Raw genomic sequence first — 22,855 nt, 5'->3', positions numbered from 1 at the left:
CTGGTATACAGGAGATCGTGGGTTCGATCCCGACCCTGACGCCTGCTGCTGCTGTGTATTTGTATTTAAAGCTTTCGTGACTGCAGGGATTCATCTTCTTGGTTCTTTCGGTAAAGTCACGTAGAAGGGAAGTAATAAAATAATAAAAATAAATAATAAAAATAAAAACGTTGTGAGAATTGTTTTATTATGTTTTATTTTTATTATTTTATTACTTCCCTTCTACGTGACTTTACCGAAAGAACCAAGAAGATGTGTATTTGTAGTTTGCGTGTCTCTCTCTCTCTCGACCCCTGGTCGCGTGGATTTTTCTCCGGGTTTTCCCTCCACATTTATAAACGTGCGCTTTGAGTATTTGGCTGCTATACATTCCCACGTGATATGCAGAGGTGGGACAAAGTCATTGTTATGCAAGTCCAAGTCGAGTCGCAAGTCATCAAATTCATGACTCGAGTCTGACTCGAGTCCAAGTCACATGACTCGAGTCCACATCTCATAGGTGGGACAAAGTCATTGTTATGCAAGTCCAAGTCGAGTCGCAAGTCATCAAATTCATGACTCGAGTCTGACTCGAGTCCAAGTCACATGACTCGAGTCCACACCTCTGGTGATATGCCACTGCGTTGAGCTATCCCAAACGAGTCATTTGCAGGCGATGTCTCGCGGCATTCCCATGCGATTTGTCCACTTCCTGATCCACTGTGGGTGTAGGTTTAGCTGTGGTTTGACCACTACCAGTTAACACTGTGGGTGTGGGATTCGCTATGGGAGGAGGAAACCAGAGGACCATGCAGAACAGGTGGAGAGAACGCACAGACTCCAGTTCCGATTTAAAGCTTTCGTGACTGCAGGGATTCATCTTCTTGGTTCTTTCGATAAAGTCACGTAGAAGGGAAATAATAAAATAATAAAAATAAAACATTAAATAATTCTCACGACGTTTCGGCCACAACGCAAGCAGCCGTCCTCAGGTGAAGACCAGGTCTGTCGGAAAAACAGCGTCTGAATGACGCTGTCTTTCCGAACAGGTCTTTATGAATGACGCTGTCCTTCCGACAGACCTGTTCTTCACCTGAGGACGGCTGCTTGCGTTGTGGCCGAAACGTCGTGAGAATTATTTTATTATGTTTTATTTTTATTATTTCCCTTCTACGTGACTTTACCGAAAGAACCAAGAAGAAGACTCCAGTTCATTTATTAGGTACTAGCTGTACTCCCCAGTGGCAATGTTCACACACCACACCAGTTACTCGTTTGAGGCTGAGTCGACCTAGGGGAGGCCCAGGAGCGGTTAAAATAATCGTCACCGGTGGTGGCCGTGAGCGGGATTCGAACTCGGGTCGCCGGGTTCGTAGCGCGGCGCGCTACCCACTACACTACAATGCGCGACGCTTCCACGTGCGCGGGTCACGTGACAGATTTGACGTCACAGCTCACTTGCTGTGCAAAAATGTATGCATTATTGAGCTCCCCCCCCAAAAAAAATCTAAGTGTATTTTTATAATGTTTGCATGGTGTACAGTCTGGAAAGTACCCACATGGCAAATTTCAAGTTTGTTGCATGTCGGGAAGTACGCTAAACATTTTGAACAGACACACATATTCACAACTTTGCCTTTCATATTTATGGAGATAGCCCTGTGAGCCATGCGGCTCTTGACTTAGGTGCAGCCGCAACAAACAAAAACATGAACAAACATGAACAAACAACAGACGTGAGAAAATCTTGACTTAAAGCTTTCGTGACTGCAGGAATTCACAGACTCCACACTCGCTTAAAATCAAACTCTCTTGCACACACACACACATGTCTACGGAAGAGGATGAAAGCATACAAACTCCATTCCACACACAAGCACGCCCACACACACACAATAATACACAATCATTCCACACACAATAATACACAATCGTTCACACACATAATCACGCCCACACACAATCACACACAAGCACTCACAATCACACGCAAAATCACACTCATACACACAATCACGTTCAACAACAACAACAACAACCGCCATTCGCCACTAAGTGGCGGTGACGTCACCACGACGCTTGTGCCAGGCTATGTGCACCTTGAGGCCACGTGAAGTGTCGAACGCCCGCTGGCAGGAGGTCACGGGGCAGACCCAGGTGCCACGGGTCGACTGACTGAGACGACCGACATAATCACACACAATCACACATATAATTAATCACGCACATACAATCACACAATCATTCTCACACAATCACAAACAAAGACAACGATCCCCCGCATAGCCTTAGGCTGTTGGGGCAAATGTCCGCGAGCACCTATGTCGACCTTCATAGGTGCTCGCTAACAGCCCTTGCCCCAACGGTCTGTTAAGGCTATTAAGAGGGTGGGGGTGGGGAGGGGCTGGTCACCCCGTGGTGCCCTTATAAAACTCAACGTTTCACCTACTCACGCCGGCTTGTGCCCGCCCTCACAGTCGGCCATATTTGCGGAATACACCACGCCGCCGTTGACCCTGGCCATTGATCGAGCAGCCCAACGTTCCTACCAGCTCCCTCCGCAGGAATGTGTTTTTAGTAGCGACCTGCCCATCACAAGTTATAGCTCAATGAAGTGGCTTAGCAGAATGCAGTGGTAGCACATAATCACAAACAAAACACGTTCCCTCTCAAAATAACACCGGTGTGCGGCCTTACAACTATTTTAAAATAATGTGCGATTTATATATAGTGCTTTTGACAAACGTGTTAAGATTAGTTACTATTGTATATACGAATACGGCACAGTATTGTACAGTATACGCTTGACCTGCATATATAATGCCAAATATATATTACCGGAGCATGTTTTTGTTTGCATGTTCACAACCAGTACCGTGTGTGGATTAATGCAGACTGATGTTTGAACATTTTCACACCTTCCTGTTTTATTGCCACAAAGGTTAAAACCAATCCTTATTCCTAACTACGTGGCTTCAACGAAAGACCCAAATAATCGTCCTTATCAAGGCCGTAATTATAATATATATGTTGGGGGGGGGGGTCACATTCCCCCCACCCCAATAAATTGCTATAAAAAATGATTGCTGCTATGTAAATAAAAACAACAAGTTGCTAAACATTGGTCACAATATCTGGACTTGTCTTCATATAAATCAACGCATAGATTTCTGTTCATATGATTGTGGTTATGGTTGTACTTTAACAATCCCTAATCTCTGCCATTACATACAATGAATCAAAAAATGGTAAAAAAAAGTTAAAACATAGCAATGTAATACAATACACTATTAGACATTATTGTAAAACAAAACAAAAAGTCCATCCCATGTGTTAGTGATTTTTTTAAATATTTTAGGCAGGAAATTAGTTTCCAAATTTAGATATTTTTCTGTGTTGGGACCCCCAGACCCCCTGAAAGATTTGCCCCCCCCCCCCTCTTCTACCCCCACCCTCTTTCCTCCCTACGCAAGATGGCGACCGAAGTGCGTCACCGACGGTGACGTCACCAAATAAATGCGCGGTGATTGTCCCCCCCCCCTCCACCCCCCGGGGCGCGGCCGCTTCACCTCCCGAGTGTGTCCGTGCACTTGCGCGGCCACCGCCATCGTTCCGCGGGGCTCGCGAAAATAAGTCCGCTCCGTGTCCGACGTCAAAATCCTCTCCCGCGGACCCCACAGACCCTGCCCACACCCGTCACATGTTTGCCGGAACGATCGTCGACTTCTTTAGAAACTTTTGATTTCTTCACGAAACTTTTTTTTTTCAAATCGATGTTTTACTCCAGAGGTGAGGAGATGTCGATCACCGCCCCCCCCCCGCACCACCGCGATCGATTCTAATCGATTGGGGCTTAACGATGAAAAGATCGATTATTCGCGTCGCGAGTCCGGTTACGTCCGTGTCGCCTTTTTATCTTCTCGTCTCCCTCAGCTCGGCTGTTGTCCCCCCCCCTCATCCTCCTCCATCCTCATCATCATCCTCCCCCTCATCCTACATCATCATCTTCCTCCTCCTCGTCCTCATCCTCCTCCTCCTCCTCCTCCTCCTCCTCCTCCTCCTCCTCCTCCTATCATCATCATCCTCCTCATCCATCATCCTCCCTCATCATCATCACCCTCCTCCTCCTCCATCATCCTCCTCCATCATCCTCCATCCTCCATCATTCATCCTCCTCCTCCTCCTCCATCATCATCCCCCTCCTCCATCATCATCATCCTCATCATCATCACCATCCTCCTCCTCCTCCATCATCATTCTCCTCCATCATCATCCTCCATCATCATCCTGCTCCATCATCATCCTCCTCCATCCTCCTTGGCTTCATCGCGCGGGGGAGCGGTCGGATCGATGTGGGGGGGGGATGCTGTCGACGCGTGATTATCGATTATCGATAACGAGGGCGATGGTGGGGAATGACTCACAGTTGTCAACCCCTTCTTCTTGTAACAGGGACATTGCGTTTTCAGGTCCAGGCGACGTACAGACGTTTCAATACAAACTGTCTGTGTTTCTACCTTGTGGTGATGGACTTTGTAGGGTGAACGTTGAGATTTACAAGGGCCTCTGTAGGGCACTAATAAGGGGTTGACAGCTATGGAATGAGCAACTTTTGTTTTAAAAGAAATAATTCGCTGGTCATGTCCCAACCGCGTTGTGTCGCTTTAACTCCGCGGGCAAGGCCCTCTGACCTGTGTAGATATTTTTCAGAAGCTACCTGGCCACAAATGATAGCTCAACGAAGTGGCTTATCATGTTTCATTTCAGTTTTCAGTTTCATTTATTTGGTATAGCCCTGTGAGCCATTCGGCTCTTGAATCGGGTGCAACCGCAACAAACTAAAAACTAAAATATGACAAAGAAACATCTTAAAAATAAATAAAAATATAATAGAAATAATAATAGAAATAAAATAAATCACTGATTTGTTATTTTATTTATATTATTATTTCTATTATATATTTTGTTATTTTTACCTACGTGACTTTACCGAAAAAACCTAAGAGTATGAATCCTTGCAGTCACGACAGCTTCAAAGCTAGAATCTTAAAGTGGCTGTACAAACAGAAAAATCCAGGAAAAAACAGCAAAAAATGTTTAGCGGCAGCCAAATAATCTTAAACGCGTTGTGATGTTGATTTTAAAAGTGGAGGGAAAAACCGGAGGACCCGGGAGAAAAATCCAAGCGACCACGGGGAAAATTTCAAACTCCAAATATACAACAGCAGGTGTCAGGGTCGGGAGCGAACGCCCGTGACCTCCTGTGTACCAGGCGAGGTAGTCAACATCTCGCCATCTACACACAACGTAGTTGGGGGCTCTTGGTGGCTGTAAAAAAAAAGTTGGCTTAGCGGATTTTTACGTCTCGCAAGCCGTCAAATCGTGGTCGCGTGGCGGCAAGGTTATCCTGACGCGAAGAGGGAACTTAACAAAAACCCATCCGGGATGAGCAATAAAGGACGAGGGCAGGCATCAGAATTCATGAACCCGATCATAAGCAGATGGGGTGAACACGCGAGTTCAATGCTGCAAGCTTGGCACTGTCTTGTTAGCACAGCACGTGTACGACTGAGTTCCGGTTTTCAATGTTTTGAAATTTCAAATACAATTTCGGGCCTTGTTCGGATTATTTCCGTTAGATTTTAATGACAAATATCTTCTTGCCAACAATAGTGACGTCGCCCAAGGCCACTTGACACCACTTGTGGCAGGAAAATCGCGAAAGTGACGCCGTTATTAAATTAACTGATGGTTTTGGATCAATTAAACTTTTTTTTGGTATCCTAAATTTCGTGTCTGGGCCTAACTTTCGAATTTTGTGAATTAATCCAAGATTTGGGAGCATATCCCTGCCTTGATTCACATCCATGGTGTTCCTCCAGTTCTCGGTGGCGAGATATTAACTACCTCGCCTGGTATACAGGGGGTAGTGGGTTCTATCCCGACCCTGACGCCTGCTGTATTTGGAGTTTGCCTGTTCTCCCTGTGTTTGCGAGGATTTTTTTCTGGGTCTTCTGGGCTTTCCCTCCACATTTAGAAACATGCATTGAGATTAGTTATTGGCTGCTCTAAATTTCCACATAACAAGCCACTTTCTTGAGCTATCATTTATGGCCAGGTCACTTCTGAAAAAGAGCTAAAAGCTCAGTGGACCTTACCTGGTCAAAATTTTTTTTAAAAATAGTAATAGTTATTCCCTTCCTGAAATAAGACGCAAATTAGACCCAAACATCTCCACACCCAGCAGTAAAAAACGGTTACAGCACAGTTGGTCGATTGGTGTGGGTTACTCCCACGTCTGCCAACACGTCTGGTTGATATGGAAGAGTAGGCCAACTACAGTCTAGAGGGGCTCTAGCGCTTTCTTCAGCGGAGGCTTTTCCGCTGTTAGTGGCAGGAGCAAGCAATTGCATCACTTTACCTCTGTGAAGCTTTACTACAGGAGTCTTTAAATAAATATATGATGTGCTGTGGTTTGTGTTCAACTAATCACCTTAGGTTTGGCATGATACTCTGGAGGTTGACTTGGCTTGGTCTCATTCCTCTGGGGTCAATGGAGTGAGCACCACTTTGTGTGGGAAGTCAGCGGTGGTCATTCTTCAACGTGTAGAGGGAATGGCCCTCGTAAAATGTTGACTTTTCACCACTGGCTTGGGGCCTGCTGCCAGTGCTGAGAAGTGATGTAGCTCCATTGCCAAAGCAAGGGTAGGGGCTTCTGGCAGAGGTCGCAAACGGGTTTTGATTCCTTACCTGTACCCGTACCCGGCCGCACCAGGGTCGCAAACGGGTACCCGTACCCTAACCGGGCACCCGTACCCGGCCGGGTACGGCTAGGGTACGGCTACGGGTACCCGATTGCGACCTCTGGGATGAAGCCATGTTGCAGGCGCGGGTGGGTTGATTCTAGGAACTTGAATTGTGAGAAGAGACAAGACGTTGGGAAATGAGTGACAAACGGTGACTCACCAGTGACTCACGGCTTACCCGTACCCGTACCCGGCAGAGGTCGCAAACGGGTTTTGATTCCTTACCCGTACCCATACCCGGCCGCACCAGGGTCGCAAACGGGTACCCGTACCCGTACCCGGCTGGGTACGGGTAGGCGGGTATCGGGTAGGGTATCGGGTACGGGTACCCGTTCGCGACCCTGGTGCGGCCGGGTACGGGTCGCAAACGGGTACCCGTACCCGGCTGGGTACGGTTAGCCGGGTATCGCATAGGGTACGGGTATCGGGTACCCGATTGCGACCTCTGGCTTCTGGTCTTGCAATGGAGTTCAAATCCGGCAACAGGGTTGACTCGGCCTTGTTATCACCGCTGTGGGCATCATCTCTCTGGTACGAGTAGAACGGCCTCCTCCGAATGTATGGAATGAATGCATGGTTCTAGATTTGAAGCTTTCGTGACTGCAAGGATTCATACCCTTAGGTTTTTTACGTAAAGTCACGTAGGTAAAAATAATAATAATCATCAGGTGTAACTGCTCCAGTAAAAATTGTACCACGCTACAGTAATTTTACTGGAGCAGTTACACCTGATGGCGGAGGCTTGTGTTGCTTCCGAAACGTGATTTAATTTAATTATTTAAATGTTTATTATTATTTTATTATTATTATTTTTTTACCTACGTGACTTTACCGAAAAGAACCTAAGAGTATGAATGCATGGTGTTTGCGTTTAAATCAGGATAGGCTGGGATCCTTTACAAAAAATGTTTGCGGGTCGACGCGAATGTTTGACCGACGGAAGTGATTTGCCACCGGTTCTCGCACTCCAGAATGTGCGGACGAGGAGCAGCGATCGTAGCGGAGTTGCACGGGGTGGGCCCGGTGGCACGGTGACACGGTGGGCCCGGTGACACGGTGACACGGTGGCACGGTGACACGGTGGCACGGTGACACGGTGACACGGTGACACGGTGACGGGGGCACCCTCAGGGACAGCCGCTCGTGGGAGTGACGTCGGGAGCGGTCTCCCGTTGCGTCTCCACAGTGCACCACCTTGAGCAACACGATGTTTGCGACCCAACAAAGAAGGAAAGCTACCTTGTCAATCTCACGTTTTTCCCCAAACGTTAAATATTTTGCAACCGAAAATTTAACATATTATTTGGCGATGCTGCCGCCGCCGCTGCTGCATCGGCAGCGCTGAACAAGCACGATTAACTAAACATTCAACGCAGTCAATAATACCGACCTTCAAAAGAAAAAGTGTATAATCAATCTAATTTAGCATTTTATTCGTTGATTTGATATCTTGCTTCTCTCCCCCTCAAATATAACATCTTGAAAGTCCCGCTCTTTAACGTTCGCGTGAATTGTGGTTTTTCTAAAAAAAATTCTATCACCTTATCACAGTGTTTGTAGATTCCTTTTGCGACTCATCTGAGTTTTTTTTTTCTTCTGTTCAGCCTATTGCACATGTTTTAAATAACAAAAAACTACAATCGCTATTCGAAAATGTTGAAGACATAAGGGATAACTTAGTTTTTTTTTATAAAAACCGTTAATAAACATGTCTAACATTTTATAATTGCAATAATTAAATTGCATTTGTATACAAATGCATATACAACATGTAATTGTTTTAAACAGCACATACTTTTGATTAAATATAAAAAAAATTGAAATATCTTGGCGTAAAAACTTTCCAGATGCAGCTTTTTCAATTTCCTTCATTTGATGGAATCTTAACCCAAGATGTCATCAAATTAGTTAAATTGCATTTACGATGTATCAGCCTCTTCAATGGACATACTCAATTTAAATATAATAATCAATAGCAACCCACAACAGAACACGAGCAGCAGCAACATTGGTTGCAGCGTTAACAGTAACAGCAATTAGCAATACCAACAATATCACTGACAACAGCAGCAGCATCGTCAACATTGAAAATTGCATTTTGGGCAGTATCGCTGCAGCCTCAGCAGCGGTGAATGCAACAGTAGTGGGAGCAACAGCACCATCCGCCGCCAATGCAACAGCAGAACTGTAACGGCAGCGATATCAGCAATTGCAACAGCACTCATCATCATCATCATCGTCAGCATCAACAAGTCGGACCTGCATCGCAAACGGCAGCAGTACTTTTAGCCCCAAAAACATCAGTTACCGTCGACGGCATTGACCCCATTAACAGCAGCAGCAGCAGCAGCAGGCTAATGTGCAATCGTTAACTGCAATAGAAGCGGTGACATCAAGGGAAACGTTCGCAGCGACGAGAGAGAGAGGAGCGACAGCGATGTCGGGGGAGGGCGTGCGGGGGATGAGCGTGGAGATGCTCGCGTCCATGCTGGAGAGGGCGGTTCTTGGTGGAAAGGTGGTGGACCCAAGCGGCCGCGGTTGTTGCGGCGGGGGCGGCGGCGCTTGCGAATGCGTCGACGTTGGCGGCGCCGGCATCGACGACATTGCCGACGTCAACAATAGCGGGGTTGATCGTTTTGGTGTTTTCGGCGATGCCGGTGGCGGCGGCGGCGGCGACGATCCTGCAGCTGACGGCGTTAATAGTCCCGCTGACGTTGCCGATGGTCATGCCGAACATGTTGCCAAGCGCGAAAATAGCGTGCCAGCCCTGCTCGTGATCGACGGGCGAACGTTCGCCGAGTTCAACAGCTGCCACGTGGCGTCGGCGCTCAACGTGTGCTGCTCCAAGCTGGTGCAGCGGCGGCTGCAGCAGGACAAGGTGTCCGTGTTGGAGCTCGTGCAGCACGCAGCAACAAGCGGGTCTCAGGTGCGCTAACGGAGCTTTCGTGCTCCCCTTGTGTTGAAGAACTCTTCGCGCCTACGGATGCACGGTCGCTCTGTCTCCTCCGAGTGCAGGGGGTCGGCAACCAAAGTAACAAGGAGAGAGACGGCTTCTTTAGAATTTGGTCAAACAAAACCTCAATATTTCAAGAGCCGCAATGCAAGTGGTGATTACGAGACGGTGTGCTGCTTAATAAATAACGTCACGAAGCGGCCCTTAATGAGCCGCATGCGGCTCTGGAGCCGAGAGGTTGCCGGTCCCTGCTTGAAAGTGTAAACAAGTAAACCCGTAAAAACAAAGTTTTTCACTATAAATCCTTTATATGCGTGGCATCGGGGCGGCTAGAGTCCTCTCGTCCTCTGGCTTGAGATGGCTGCCACCTATGGGTCAGATGATTGTCTGGCAGCATTAAACAATTGGTAATTAAATATTTAATTTTCTTTTCCCTAAACAGTGTAAAATTTTTGAAAATTTTTTCACGAAAATGCATTGTCACGCACAACGAGTCTGTGTGCAAAATGTCAGCTCGATTGGATCACGGGAAGTGGGTTAAAAAACGACCGAAAGATTTGCACGGTCCTAAGCAAGCAAGCGAACTTAATATAAAGGATTAAAAAACTGAATGAAGTTAAAACGTTTTTAAATGGCTGCCCGCAAGGGGGCAGCAAAAGAACTGTAAGGGGTCAGCCAAAGAGCCGCAGCTTGGTGAGTGTGCGGAGTGTGCAGAGTGTGCAGAGTGTGCAGAGTGTGCAGAGTGTGCAGCGTGTGCGGAGTGTGCGGAGTGTGCGGAGTGTGCAGCGTTGGCCGAGCGGTGTTTGTGGTCACGCAGATGGAGGCCGGTGGGCGCGTCGTGGTGGTGGTGTACGACCAGCGCTCGCCGTCCGCTGCATCGCTGCCGCCCCACGGCTTCGTGTCCGTGCTGCTGGGGAAGCTCCGTCGGACGTTCTCCGACGTCTACCTCCTCAATGGTGAGAATCACCTCCCTTCCCCCCACCCATCAAATCCAATCAAACCATTTACTGCATTCCGTACTCGTGCCATCCTAAAAGAGCAAGGCAGTCTGTGGAGTAACTCGATTTGCAATGTGGCGACGTGCTGGCGTGACGTTGCCGTGCGATCTCGTTGGGCCATTTGGAGCTGGGTCCAAGAAACACAAATGGGGGCCGGTGAGGACGAATCTGTGGGGCTGCCGAATATGGGGACTGAACGCTCACTGAGAGCGTAAATAAGCAACGAAGCGTGCACATTAGACCGGCCCACCGGCCCCTGAATGGACCGGTCCCCGGGCATTGTCCCTATGGACTGCTGCCCTGTGGCCAGTCCGGGCCTGGCTGTGCTTGACAGGCTCAGTCTGCAGTCGCTTTGCCCCAGGGGCCGATGATTGCTTTGTGTTCTCGCAGTTTGGTGACTTGCGGGTAATTTCCGCTAACTTTGCGGGTGGCTGTTGGGTAATTCTCTCGCTGTGGGTTCGTTTGCTTGGCAGACAAGCGCCATGAATGGGAGGCCTGGAATCGCCCACAAGGTGGCAGTCATGTCCACGTGGGCAAGTCAACAGTGGTTATCCTGTGGATTTCCTGCCTCCACCATAGGAATTAAGATTATTTATAATGGACTCAAGGCTGCAATGAGGGTGGGGATTAGCACTACCTCAAAGCATTTTGGAGCAAGAAATCGCCGAATGTTTTGCGTTGTTAAAAGCTGAATTTTGTGTGTGTATCTGTGTGTATGGGGAGTGGTAGTGTAGCGGTTAGCTACACTACCACTCCCCATACACACGACTCGAGTTCGATTCCTGCTCACGGCCAACACCAGTAACAAATATCTAAACCGGTCCTGGGCCTCCCCTAGGTCGACTCAGCCTCAAATGAGTACCCGGTGCTGTGTTGAAACATCGCCACAAGGTAGACAAAGGCGGCCGGGCGTGGTGTTCGCCACCCCAACCCCTTTGTGTGCCGTGCCGGCCTTCATAGGTACTGCTCGCTAACAGCACTTGCCCCAACAGTCTGTTAAGGCTATACGGGGGGGATCTTTGTCATTGTGTGTGCGCTGCATGTGTGCAGGTGGATTTGCTGCATTTCAGCTGCTGTTCCCGCAGCTGTGTGAGAATGCTAGCCGCGTGGACACTCGCACGCCACCTCTTGCGCAGCCCGTGTCCAGCCCTTCGTTGCACCTTCGCGACACTGGTCCGACCTGCATCTTGCCCTACCTCTACCTCGGCTCTCAGCGTGACGTCCTTAACAAGGCAAGTGGCTGCAACCTCACTCATGAATGTAAACGAGACAGACCTGTGGAGCACCTTGATTAGGAATGCTGCCTTGGTGTCGGAGATATCCTGACATATTTGGTCATTGGCTGTGTTGGGTGGAGTAGGCTCTACGGCACACATATTACTTACGCGACAAGACACATTGAATGAAATACGAATCGAAGTGTTGGTCGGGAATGCCCGCATGTTAGTAAACTCATCCACTTTCCTGTATCCTCCTTATACATAATCAGAATATTTATTTATACTGCAGGATGTTCAGTAGGGGCACCTTGTAAGAACGTTACAACAACAAAGAGTGCAAAAACACGATAGTAGTGCAAAGTACGAGAAAAGCAAACAAATCACCCAAACGCAACTCAAACGAAACCATCCCCATCCTACCAGAAGCGACCTGGCCACAAATGATAGCTCAACAAAGTAGGCCATCATTTGGACATTTATACAGTGCCAAAATAATCTAAATCATCTCAATGCATGCTTCTAAAAGCAGAGAAATAACCGGAGGACCTGGAGAAAAAATCCTCGAGACCACAGGGAGAACAGGCAAGCTCCGAATATAGAGGAGTCGGGGGGTCGGGATCGATCTCCCAACCTCCTGCATCCTGGGCGAAGTAGTTAACATCAATTATAGATTTGGAGCTTTCGTGACTGCAAGGATTCAAACTCTTAGGTTTTTTCGGTAAAGTCACGGTAAAAAATAAAATAAAAAGTTAATAAAAGTAATAATGGAATAAAATAAAATAATAAATGACTTTTTTATTATTTTATTTCCATTATTACTTTTATTAACTTTTAATTTTATTTTTTACCTACGCGACTTTACCGAAAAAACCTAAGAGTATAGTTAACATCACACCACTGTGGCCCAATTGTTGACAATGAAGATTTACGCTACGTCTATCTCCCCAAACCTGAGAGTGTACACAGAGGCATATGTATTTGTGCGTGCCTTGGTATGCAGACAAAGGAAAGCGGTCACTACGAACCCGGCCACCCGAGTTGAATTCCCAACCCACGGCCGACACCATTGACGAATATCTGAACCGATGCTGGGCCTCCCCCAGTTCGACTCGGCCTTAAACGAGGACCTTGTGCGGTGTACCAACGTCAGCATAGTGGAGACAATGTCAGCTGTGCGTGGTGCTGGCCATACACCTGCCTTCGTGTGGCGTGCCGGTCTTAACAAGTGCTCGCAAACAGCAGCACTTGGCCCTAACGGTCTTATAAAGGCTATACGGGAGGGGATCTTTGTCTTTATACTTTTAGGTTTTTTCGGTAAAGTCACGTAGGTAAAAAAATATTAATCATAAAATAAAATAATAATAAATTAAAATAACTAAATAAAATCACGACGTTTCGGAGGCAACACAAGTCTCCGTCTTCAGGTGGGACCGTCACAGCACGATAGCTGTATCAAGTGACGGTTCCACCTGAAGACGGAGGCTTGTGTTGCCTCCAAAACGTCGTGATTTTTATTTTATTTTTTGTTTTACTTTTATTAATTTTAATTTTTTACCTACGTGACTTTACCGAAAAAACCTAAGAATATGAATGAATGCCTTTAGAGTGTTTGGCTGCTATAAATGTCCGCATGATAAGCCACTTCGTTGGGCTATCATTTATGGCCAGGTCAATTTTTGAAGAAGGTGGGACTGTCACAGCTAAATTTACTGTATCAAGTGAAGGGAAATCCAAGAGCCAAGATCTTAAATGCTGGTTAAGGGGAGGGGGGAGGGGCTTATCTAAATGTGGCAGTCAGGGACTGGGAGGGTGGGCGGGGCTAGAAGGGAAGGTGGGCGGGGCTAGAAGGGAAGGTGGGCGGGGCTAGAAGGGAAGGTGGGCGGGGCTAGAATGGGGAGGTGGGCGGGGCTAGAAGGGAAGGTACAAGTGAAGAACCTCCACAGGGATTGCGGCCGATGTTGGCTTCCAAAACCTATTTTATTATTATTATTTTACCTACGGGACTTTACCGAAAAAACGTGGATAATCACCACCTGGACATTTGATAGCACAGCAAAATAATCGAAACGATACGTCGTCAAATTTCGATTTTAAAGCTTTCGTGACTGCAGGGATTCATATTATTGGTTCTTTCGGTAAAGTCACGTAGAAGGGAAATAATAAAATATTTTTATTTTATTATTTTTGTTCTTTTTTACCTACGTGACTTTACCGAAAAAACCTAAGAGTATGAATCCCTGCAGTCACGAAAGCTTCAAATCTAGAATCTTTGTCTTTGTGTGCAACCCCCCCCCCCCCCGCATGCTCACCGCAGGAGGTGATGCTGCTGAGCGGCATTACACACGTGCTGAACGCGAGCGTTGGCTGCCCGCGACCGGACTTCATCCCCGAGGGGAACTTCCTGCGCGTGCCGGTGCACGACAGCTACTGCGAGAAGATCCTGCCCTGGCTCGATTGCACGGCAAACTTCATCGGTGAGCGCGTGACCCACATCTCGCCACCCCCCCCCTACTAAAAAAAAAATCATGACCCTTAGTGCGGCTCGGCTGGATGGCACATCTCATGCGGCACAGTGGCGAGATGTTAACTACCTCACCTGGTATACAGGAGGTTGTGGTTTTGATCCCGGCCCTGACGCCTGCTGTATATTTGGAGTTTGCGTCTCTCTCTCTCTCTCTCGTCATCATCACGGTGGCTAGGAGATGTTAACTACCTCGCCAGGTATACAGGAGGTTGTGGTTTCGATCCCGGCCCTGACACCTGCTGTATATTTGTAGTTTGCGTGTCTCTCTCTCTCTCACTCTCGTCATCATCACGGTGGCTAGGAGATGTTAACTACCTCGCCTGGTATACAGGAGGTTGTGGTTTCGATCCCGGCCCTGACGCCTGCAGTATATTTGGAGTTTGCGTGTCTCTCTCTCTCTCGTCATCATCACGGTGGCTAGGAGATGTTAACTACCTCGCCTGGTATACAGGAGGTTGTGGTTTCGATCCCGGCTCTGATGCCGGCTGTATATTTGGAGTTTGCATGTCTCCCTCTCGTCATCATCACGGTGGCTAGGAGATTTTAACTACCTCGCCTGGTATACAGGAGGTTGTGGTTTCGATCCCGGCCCTGACACCTGCTCTATATTTGGAATATGCGTGTCTCTCTCTCTCTCACTCTCGTCATCATCACGGTGGCTAGGAGATGTTAACTACCTCGCCTGGTATACAGGAGGTCGTGGTTTCGATTCCGGCCCTGACGCCTGCTGTATATTTGGAGTTTGCGTGTCTCTCTCTCTCACTCTCGTCATCATCACGGTGGCTAGGAGATGTTAATTACCTCGCCTGGTATACAGGAGGTTGTGGTTTCGATCCCGGCTCTGATGCCGGCTGTATATTTGGAGTTTGCATGTCTCCCTCTCGTCATCATCACGGTGGCTAGGAGATGTTAACTACCTCGCCTGGTATACAGGAGGTTGTGGTTTCGATCCCGGCCCTGATGCCTGCTGTATATTTGGAGTTTGCGTCTCTCTCTCTCTCGTCATCATCACGGTGGCTAGGAAATGTTAACTACCTCGCCTGGTATACAGGAGGTTGTGGTTTCGATTCCGGCCCTGACGCCTGTTGTATATTTGGAGTTTGCGTCTTTCTCTCTCTCGTCATCATCACGGTGGCTAGGAGATGTTAACTACCTCGCCTGGTATACAGGAGGTCGTGGTTTCGATCCCGGCCCTGACGCCTGCTGTATATTTGGAGTTTGCGTGTCTCTCTCTCTCACTCTCGTCATCATCACGGTGGCTAGGAGATGTTAACTACCTCGCCTGGTATACAGGAGGTTGTGGTTTCGATCCCGGCCCTGACGCCTGCTCTATATTTGGAGTTTGCGTGTCTCTCTCTCTCCTCTCGTAGTTTTTCTCTCCGGGTCCTCCAGTTTTCCCCTCCACATTTACAATCAATGTCCGTATAGAGTGTTTCGCTGCTATACATTTCTACGTGATAAGCCACGCGGTTGGGCTATCATTCTGGCTAGGTCGCTTCTGAAAAGAGCTATATAGCACAGTGGGCCTTACCTGGTACATGTTGTTTACGTCGTTTATTGTGAAATTTCGGTCACAGTTCCTATGATCACTGTTACATTGCTTTTATGGCTTTATTTTGGTGATTTCGAAAAGTTTTTTCGTTTGGCCATGTTTGTTTGTTGTAGTACGGAGTTAGAATGATGGCTTTAATCTAAGTTGTCTTGTGGTTGTTGTTGTTGTTGTTTGACTTGCATCCCACTGGGATTTTTTCACACAGCGTTGGTGTACGGTGCTTTTTTTCTGGAAGACTTTGCAGTTTTTTCCTGGATTTTTCTGTTTGCGTATAGTCATTATTATATGTTTTCTTGTTCATGTTTTTGTTTTTTGTTTGTTGCGGTTGCACCCGATTCAAGAGAGCCGAATGGCTCACAGGGCTATGCCAAATAAATGAAACTGAAATGAAACTGAAAACCTGGTAAGATAAAAAATAGTTTAAATTTTGTTTAAATGTCATGGCCGATGCAAAGAGCGAGTGCTCACACTAGTCCTGGAGGTCCCAGCTGCCCGGTGCTTTTCAGCGGTGACACGCGCACGCACAGCCTCAATCCTAGTCGATGTCAGAATCCGAATCGGCAAATATTTATTAGTACTGGAGGAATCCAGTAGGACTTCCAGTAGGGGCACGGGCTCAGAGCGTTACAGCAACAAACAATACGGAAACACGGCTAGGAGCGCAAAGTATATGAAACGTAAACAAATCGCTTAAAATATATATATGCCTGTGTCTGCGTGTGCGTGCCTGGCTGCCCCTCCCTCCCTCCCCCACCACACGACCCGCTGTGCGCTCTTAGAGGGCGTGCGTGAGCGCGGGAGCCGCGTGCTGGTCCACTGCCTCGCCGGGATATCGCGCTCGGCCACCGTTGCGATCGCGTACGTCATGCGCTGCAAGCGCCTCTCATCGGACGACGCCTACAGGTCCTGCCGACTCACCCGCTCGCTCCGCCCCCCTCCCGCCCTCACCCACGTACCCCCCTCCACTCGCTCACCAATCCGTTTATTACTCACCTGATGGCCGGCTCACTCGCCCACGCTCTTACTTGTTGATGACGAGCATCGCGCGGGTTGAAGACATGGAGGGAAATTAGGTGGGTATTGTAACTTCTCTGGCTGGTGAGTTTTTGTAGGTGACGGCCGTTCAACTCTGCCCAAAGCGTTGCTTTTATGCAAGCGTCGATTTTTGGTTTGTTCGCTCCGTGAAATGTATCGCGGCATGTTGTCTTGGGTAAAATGAGATTGGGGCTGTTGAGCATGTTATGGGGGGGGAAGAGCGTGGTACGTGGTTGGCAGGCTCAGGCGGTGGTTAACGGCACTAGCAACAAGTTTCAGCGGGCACCAGACATTTATGTATGGTTATAAACGAGCAACTGTGTACCTTTGCATGGAAAAAGAACGAGGAACAGGAAAGGGAACATTGAATCAGAATCCTTGTTTTAGACTGGAAGAATCCGACAAGCCATGAAGTTATTTCTCACGGATGTCCATTAGGGGCACGGGGTCAGAAGGTTATACCAACAAACACGATAGGAGTGCAAAGTATAGAAAAGATAAACAAGTTACTAAATACAAATAAAAAAAAGTGTATCAGTACAATTCTTTGGTTCTTTCGGTAAAGTCACGTATAAAGAAAAAATAATAAATTAAATAATAGCATACGACGTTTCGATTGCAACACAAGCAATCATCATCAGGTATAATGAAATAGCGACATAAAATCTATTTAATTATACCGGATGATGATTGCTTGTGTTGCAATCGAAACGTCGTATGCTATTATTTAATTTATTATTTTATCTTTATACGTGACTTTACCAAAAGAACCAAAGAATAATTCTTACAGTCACGAAAGCTCCAAAATTAAGATTGTATCAGTACATATTGTATAAGTACATCAATTCATGCCGAGAGAGTGAAAGGGAAATAAGAGGAAAAATTACGGATAAGGAACGGACAAAAACAGGAGTGGTGGGTCAGGAGAGATGGGGATAGGGAAGACGAGGCTGGGCAAGGGCCTCGACGTTGTCCGGAGCAGCGTGTCATCACAGGGGAGAGGGGGAGGGATTCAGATGAGAAGTGGCCACACACAAGTCACGTGACGTACGGCGAGGCTCGAGCCGATTTAGACGAATAAATGTCCGTGTAAACATCCGCCCTCTCCATTCAGCGTATATCTCGAGCGCCTTCCAGCAGCAAACTCGCTGTCCTGTTAAGTTCAGTTTGGCGCAGGGACGAAGATTCTCGGCTCGTCACGCATCGACAGGAGCTGACGCTCGGTGCTCTGTGTGTGTGTGTAGGTTTGTAAAAGAGAAGCGCCCATCGATTTCACCCAACTTCAACTTCCTGGGGCAGCTGTTGGAGTACGAGCGTGAGCTGGGCACAAACCTCCACAGCCAGCAACAGCACCAGCAGCAGCAACAGCACCAGCAGCAGCAAGTCCATCAACAGCAGCAGCAGCAGCAACAGCAACATTCCTCACACACATTGCACAGAACACAATTTCAGCATTACCTACAACTGCACCAGCAGCAGCAACAGCAGCAGCAGCAGAAACTCCACGGGCAGCTGCGGCAGCAAACGTCGCTCCAGACGCAGCTGCCGCACAGCGGGCAAAGCCCGTTGCCTTTCCAACAACAGCAGCATCAGCAGAAGTCGGACCAAGAACTGCGGCCGGCAGCGTCGACGTCGACTTGGTCAGGGCAGCTCGGTCAGCGGCCCGGCACGGCGGGCGCCTCGACGGCGCGGGGGGGGCGACGCGGACGCTGCGGGCGACGGCGCCGCTCCGTGCTCACGACGCGAGTGGGGCGGGGAGGGGGAGCCAGCAGCGGCGGCGGCGGCGGCGGCGGCGGCCCTCTGCCTCGACATCCACTTGCCCGTGACCCCCTCGACGTTTGCGCAGCCGCAGAAGCGAAAGCAGCCAACGGCGAAGCATTTCTCGCCAGTCATGGAGAACCCGGATTCGCCACTCGAGAGGACAGAGGGCGACGAGCCCGGCGCGGACACGCGCGTGAGCGCGCAGACACCGGCGAGCATGGGCACGGAGACGGCGACGGGCGCGTGGGTGAAGAGGCAAGCGGGCGCACACGCGGGCAAGCGGGTGGAAGCGAACGAGCGAACGCGAGACTCCGCGGAGCCCCGGCTGCCGAGCGCTCCGATCCAGAGGAGCTGCAGCGTGGAGGACTACCTCGCCACGGGGCTGCTGCTGGGCATCACGTCCGGCGCGCACGGACAGCCGTGCCTCCACCAGCATTTGCTGCAGCACCGCTACTACTACCGCCAGCTCGGCCTGTGGGCCCACGCGCCGTCCGTGCCCTCGCTGACTGGGCCGTGGGATCCCAAAGTGGAGCTCCGCCGGAGGGACAAGGTGCGCTTGTGTGTTAGCGCGTAGCCTTTGTAAAGAACAGTGTTGACCGCATTCCGATTCCTCACTCTGACCACAACCATAGCCTTCAATATTCTAACTATTTTTATTTTACTAGATAAGGCCCACTGAGCTATATAATACCTATTTGTCAGACGCAACCTGGCCACAAATGATAGCTCAACGACGCGGCTTACTATCACGTGGAAATTTATAGCAGCCAAATACGCTAAACGCGTGATGCTGATTCTAAATGTGGAGGTACAAACTGGAGGACCTGGAGAAAAATCCACGCGACCACAGGGAGAACATGCAAACTCCAAATATACAGGCGTCAGGGTCGGGATCGAACCGACGACCTCCTGCATAATATAACTTGCGCACCACCGATAGTTCACGTATAGACTCAAGGGTCTCCTCCTCTCATCTGCTTGTGACTGACTTTCACCGTGAACCTGATCTTATTTTTACCACACTGGCACGTGTTGTCGACCGCCTATGCACTCCAATCATTGTGTTGGGCACGGTGGCCAGGACCACTCTTGGTTCATTGTTTTGGGAGGCTGGTATTGGTGGATGCAACAGAGATTCGTTTGTGTCGCACACCTACCAGTAGGAAAGAGAGAGATTCCTGTCAGGAGAAATGCAGCTGGGAGGCTGCTGAACTGTGTTGACTTTTGAGTGTCATCCCCTTGTACGTGTAGATTCTCTCCGCTCAGGTTTCCTCCCACACGTCAACGTACTCGGTAAGGGGTCGGCAAAACCTCACCGGGAGATTTTGTGAGGCCTCTTCTGTGGGTTAAATGATATTAGCAGGTCACACCCAAATGACGGGGGAGTGTTTGCCCAGTGGTTAGTGCACTGGTCTTAGCACCCAGCAACCCGAGTTTGATTCTCGGCCATGGCAAAAGATACCTAAATTGGGCCTGGATCCCAAGTTCACAAAACCTGCACTGACCAGCGTGATGAAGCTTGGTTAAAAACCTTGATTTTCACGCACAGCATCGGGACAGTGGCTTGACAAAGGGCCAGAGGTCGCGATTGGGTACCCGATACCCGTACCCTACCCGAAACCCGGCTACCCGTACCCGGCCGGGTACGGGTACGGGTACCCGTTTGCAACCCTGGTGCGGCCGGGTACGGGTACGGGTAGGCCGTGAGTCAGTGGTGAGTAACCGTTTGTCACTCATTTTCACAATTCAAGTTCCTAAAATCAACCCACCCGCACCTGCAACATGGCTTCATCCCAGAGGTCACAATCGGGTACCCGTACCCTACCCGATACCGGGCCGGGTACGGGTAGCCGGGTATCGGGTACGGGAACCCGATTGCGAGCCTGGTGCGGCCGGGTACGGGTACGGGTAAGGAATCAAAACCCGTTTGCGACCTCTGCAAAGGGCCTTAAATTATTTCGTAGTTACTTGAACTTAAACCGTAACCCCTAACACGAATGCTTAACCATAGCCAGGGTCAAACCGTGACATCTGTACCGCAACGACGCGCGTCCCGTTGTCCCCCCCTCTCCTTGCAGGCGTTGGACGGCCGCGGATCGCGCCGCAGCTGGCACGAGGAGACTCTCCTGGAGAAGCAGCGGCTTGCTCGGCGCAGCTGCCAGATGGAGTTTGAGGGCTCGGCGCGCCTCTTCCTCGCCGCCGCCGCCTCCTCCTCGTCCTCCTCTGCCTCGTCCTCTGCTCCGAGCTCCACCTCGCCGCTTTCCGCGCACGACCCTATGCCCAAGCGCGCCAGCTTTTCCGGCAGCGCCGAGCTAGTCCAGGTGTCCTGAGGTTGGCGTCGGCTAAACTTTCGCCGGCGATTTTCCCACCCGTGTTGGATCCCGATTGGCCGTGCACCGTCGATCAACTCTGCGTTTTAGCCCGATGCTTGGCCCCGATCACCCCACCGGCCTTCAGCTTCTTCCTCCTGCAAATCCTGCTCACGGAGTGGCGAGCGCACGGCCGTCAAGCGCTCATGCGGGAGCGGCCGTCGATCAGCCTGAGGACCTCGCGGCGACGGTCGGAGAGGATCCACACGTTGCCTTACTGCATCGGGGGGCTGACCATCCTCGAAGTAATTTGCGTATCCCGAGATTGAATAGCTGTGCCGTGACCGCAACGGTTGCCTTTGCACAAAAACTCTGCTTGTGCGGATGGAACGTCACGTGATCGATTACGATTTTTTGGAATTTAGCCACTTGTTCTGAGCATCTAGCGATCGTTTGCTTTGTCTGTGCTGCACCGTCGTTTTGCGTGCCTCTGTGGGGAGTGGGGGGTGGAAAGGGGGGCTCTCCTCGGCTGTGTGTGTCTGTGTGTGTCTGTGTTTGGCTGTGTGTGGCTGTGTGTGGCTGTGTGTGGCTGTGTGTGGCCGCGTTCGCTGTTCCCCTGCACAGACCTCGACCGTTGCCCGAATTTATATGGCGGTGGAGGCTCCTCAAAGAGCCATCCCGGTGCGTCTTAACATCGCTGTTACTCTCCGACCTTGATATCTCGAGTAACTTGTCCATTGATTGGGCTGTCTGTGGTTTGTTTAGCGACGTGCCATTATGTAAATGTGGGCAAATAAGGCGGTGTGTGCGTATGTGCGCGAGTGTGATCAGTAGCTCTGCATCCGCTTAATAGCATTTGATAAGAACGGAATGTCCCGTTTTTTTACGGTGAGGTTTTAGGCTGTACCATCTTTAACCTGTGTGTCGTATTCGTTTTGGGGTTTTCTTTGTGTTTGCAGAGCTGCTGAATTTGCAATGCTGTAACTTTCCAAGCCCGTTTCTCCCCCGCTATTTTGTCGTCGATAGTTTAACCACGCGAAGAAATGGGCAGTTTTAACGACTGTGGTGACGTGAATATGGATGTAATTGCGGTAACCGGTATACACTTTAAATGCTGGAGATTGAGAGATGTACTTGCGAGTGTGTGATGGATGTTGGGATGTGGGGGGCACATCTCTGGGCTTTCTCACAAAGATGCGAATGACCCTTCTGTCGTCTGGCTGCGTAATGCGAACGTGGAAGATCCCTGTCACTCACCCTTCCGACATTGAGATTTAAAATAAAACATGTCAACTTGTTGCGGACACGTGTACGTCACGGTTGAGATTCAAAAAAGCCTGCGCATTAAAGCAATACAGTAAACCCTTGTTAATTCGACACATATGAGGCTCTGGCCTTGTCGAAATATCCAATATCCCGAATTACGTACAATGGTACTCGCCAATGCCTCCTGCCCCAATTAAAAACAATTCTAAATTTGTTTTCCCAACGCTTCACACACCATATGCATTGACACACACCCTGCATCAATTCTATCCAACACTTTGGATTTGTCTCTATTATTTTCTTGGGTTTTTTCGGTAAAGTCACGTAGGTAAAACATTTTAATTAATAAAAGTAAAATAAAAATTTAAATCACGACGTTTCGAAGGCAACAGAAGCTTGTGTTGCCTCCGAAACGTCGTGATTTTTATTTAATTTAAATTAAAAAATTTTTA

At 49.1% G+C, this 22,855-nt stretch overlaps 1 protein-coding gene across 1 annotated transcript; it reads left to right on the top strand.

Annotated features, from left to right (window-relative positions):
- The first annotated feature begins 3,538 nt into the window (after window positions 1-3,538).
- On the top strand, window positions 3,539-22,441 carry LOC144728077 (uncharacterized). The gene is made up of 8 exons (XM_078607366.1): window positions 3,539-3,768; window positions 7,757-9,711; window positions 10,556-10,694; window positions 11,787-11,968; window positions 14,271-14,430; window positions 16,812-16,935; window positions 18,312-19,378; window positions 20,907-22,441. The coding sequence occupies exons 2-8, from the start codon at window positions 9,223-9,225 to the stop codon at window positions 20,999-21,001; spliced, it is 2,256 nt and encodes a 751-aa protein (XP_078463492.1). The 5' UTR covers window positions 3,539-3,768; window positions 7,757-9,222; the 3' UTR covers window positions 21,002-22,441.
- Window positions 22,442-22,855: the final 414 nt, after the last annotated feature.

Source organism: Lampetra planeri, chromosome 27 (assembly GCF_965212315.1).
Source record: "Lampetra planeri chromosome 27, kcLamPlan1.2.h2, whole genome shotgun sequence".
In the NCBI taxonomy this organism is placed as follows: Eukaryota; Metazoa; Chordata; class Hyperoartia; order Petromyzontiformes; family Petromyzontidae; genus Lampetra; species Lampetra planeri.
The sequence above is the reverse complement of the archived record's forward strand: the minus strand, read 5'-3'. Positions and strand labels throughout refer to the sequence as shown.

Bases quoted from the DNA above. Each gene is read 5' to 3' on its own strand.
- LOC144728077 (XM_078607366.1), top strand. From the start codon at position 9,223: ATGTCGGGGGAGGGCGTGCGGGGGATGAGCGTGGAGATGCTCGCGTCC. The intron at 16,936-18,311 runs GTCCTGCCGACT...GTGTGTGTGTAG, and splicing joins TCATCGGACGACGCCTACAG to GTTTGTAAAAGAGAAGCGCC. The intron at 19,379-20,906 runs GTGCGCTTGTGT...CTCTCCTTGCAG, and splicing joins AGCTCCGCCGGAGGGACAAG to GCGTTGGACGGCCGCGGATC.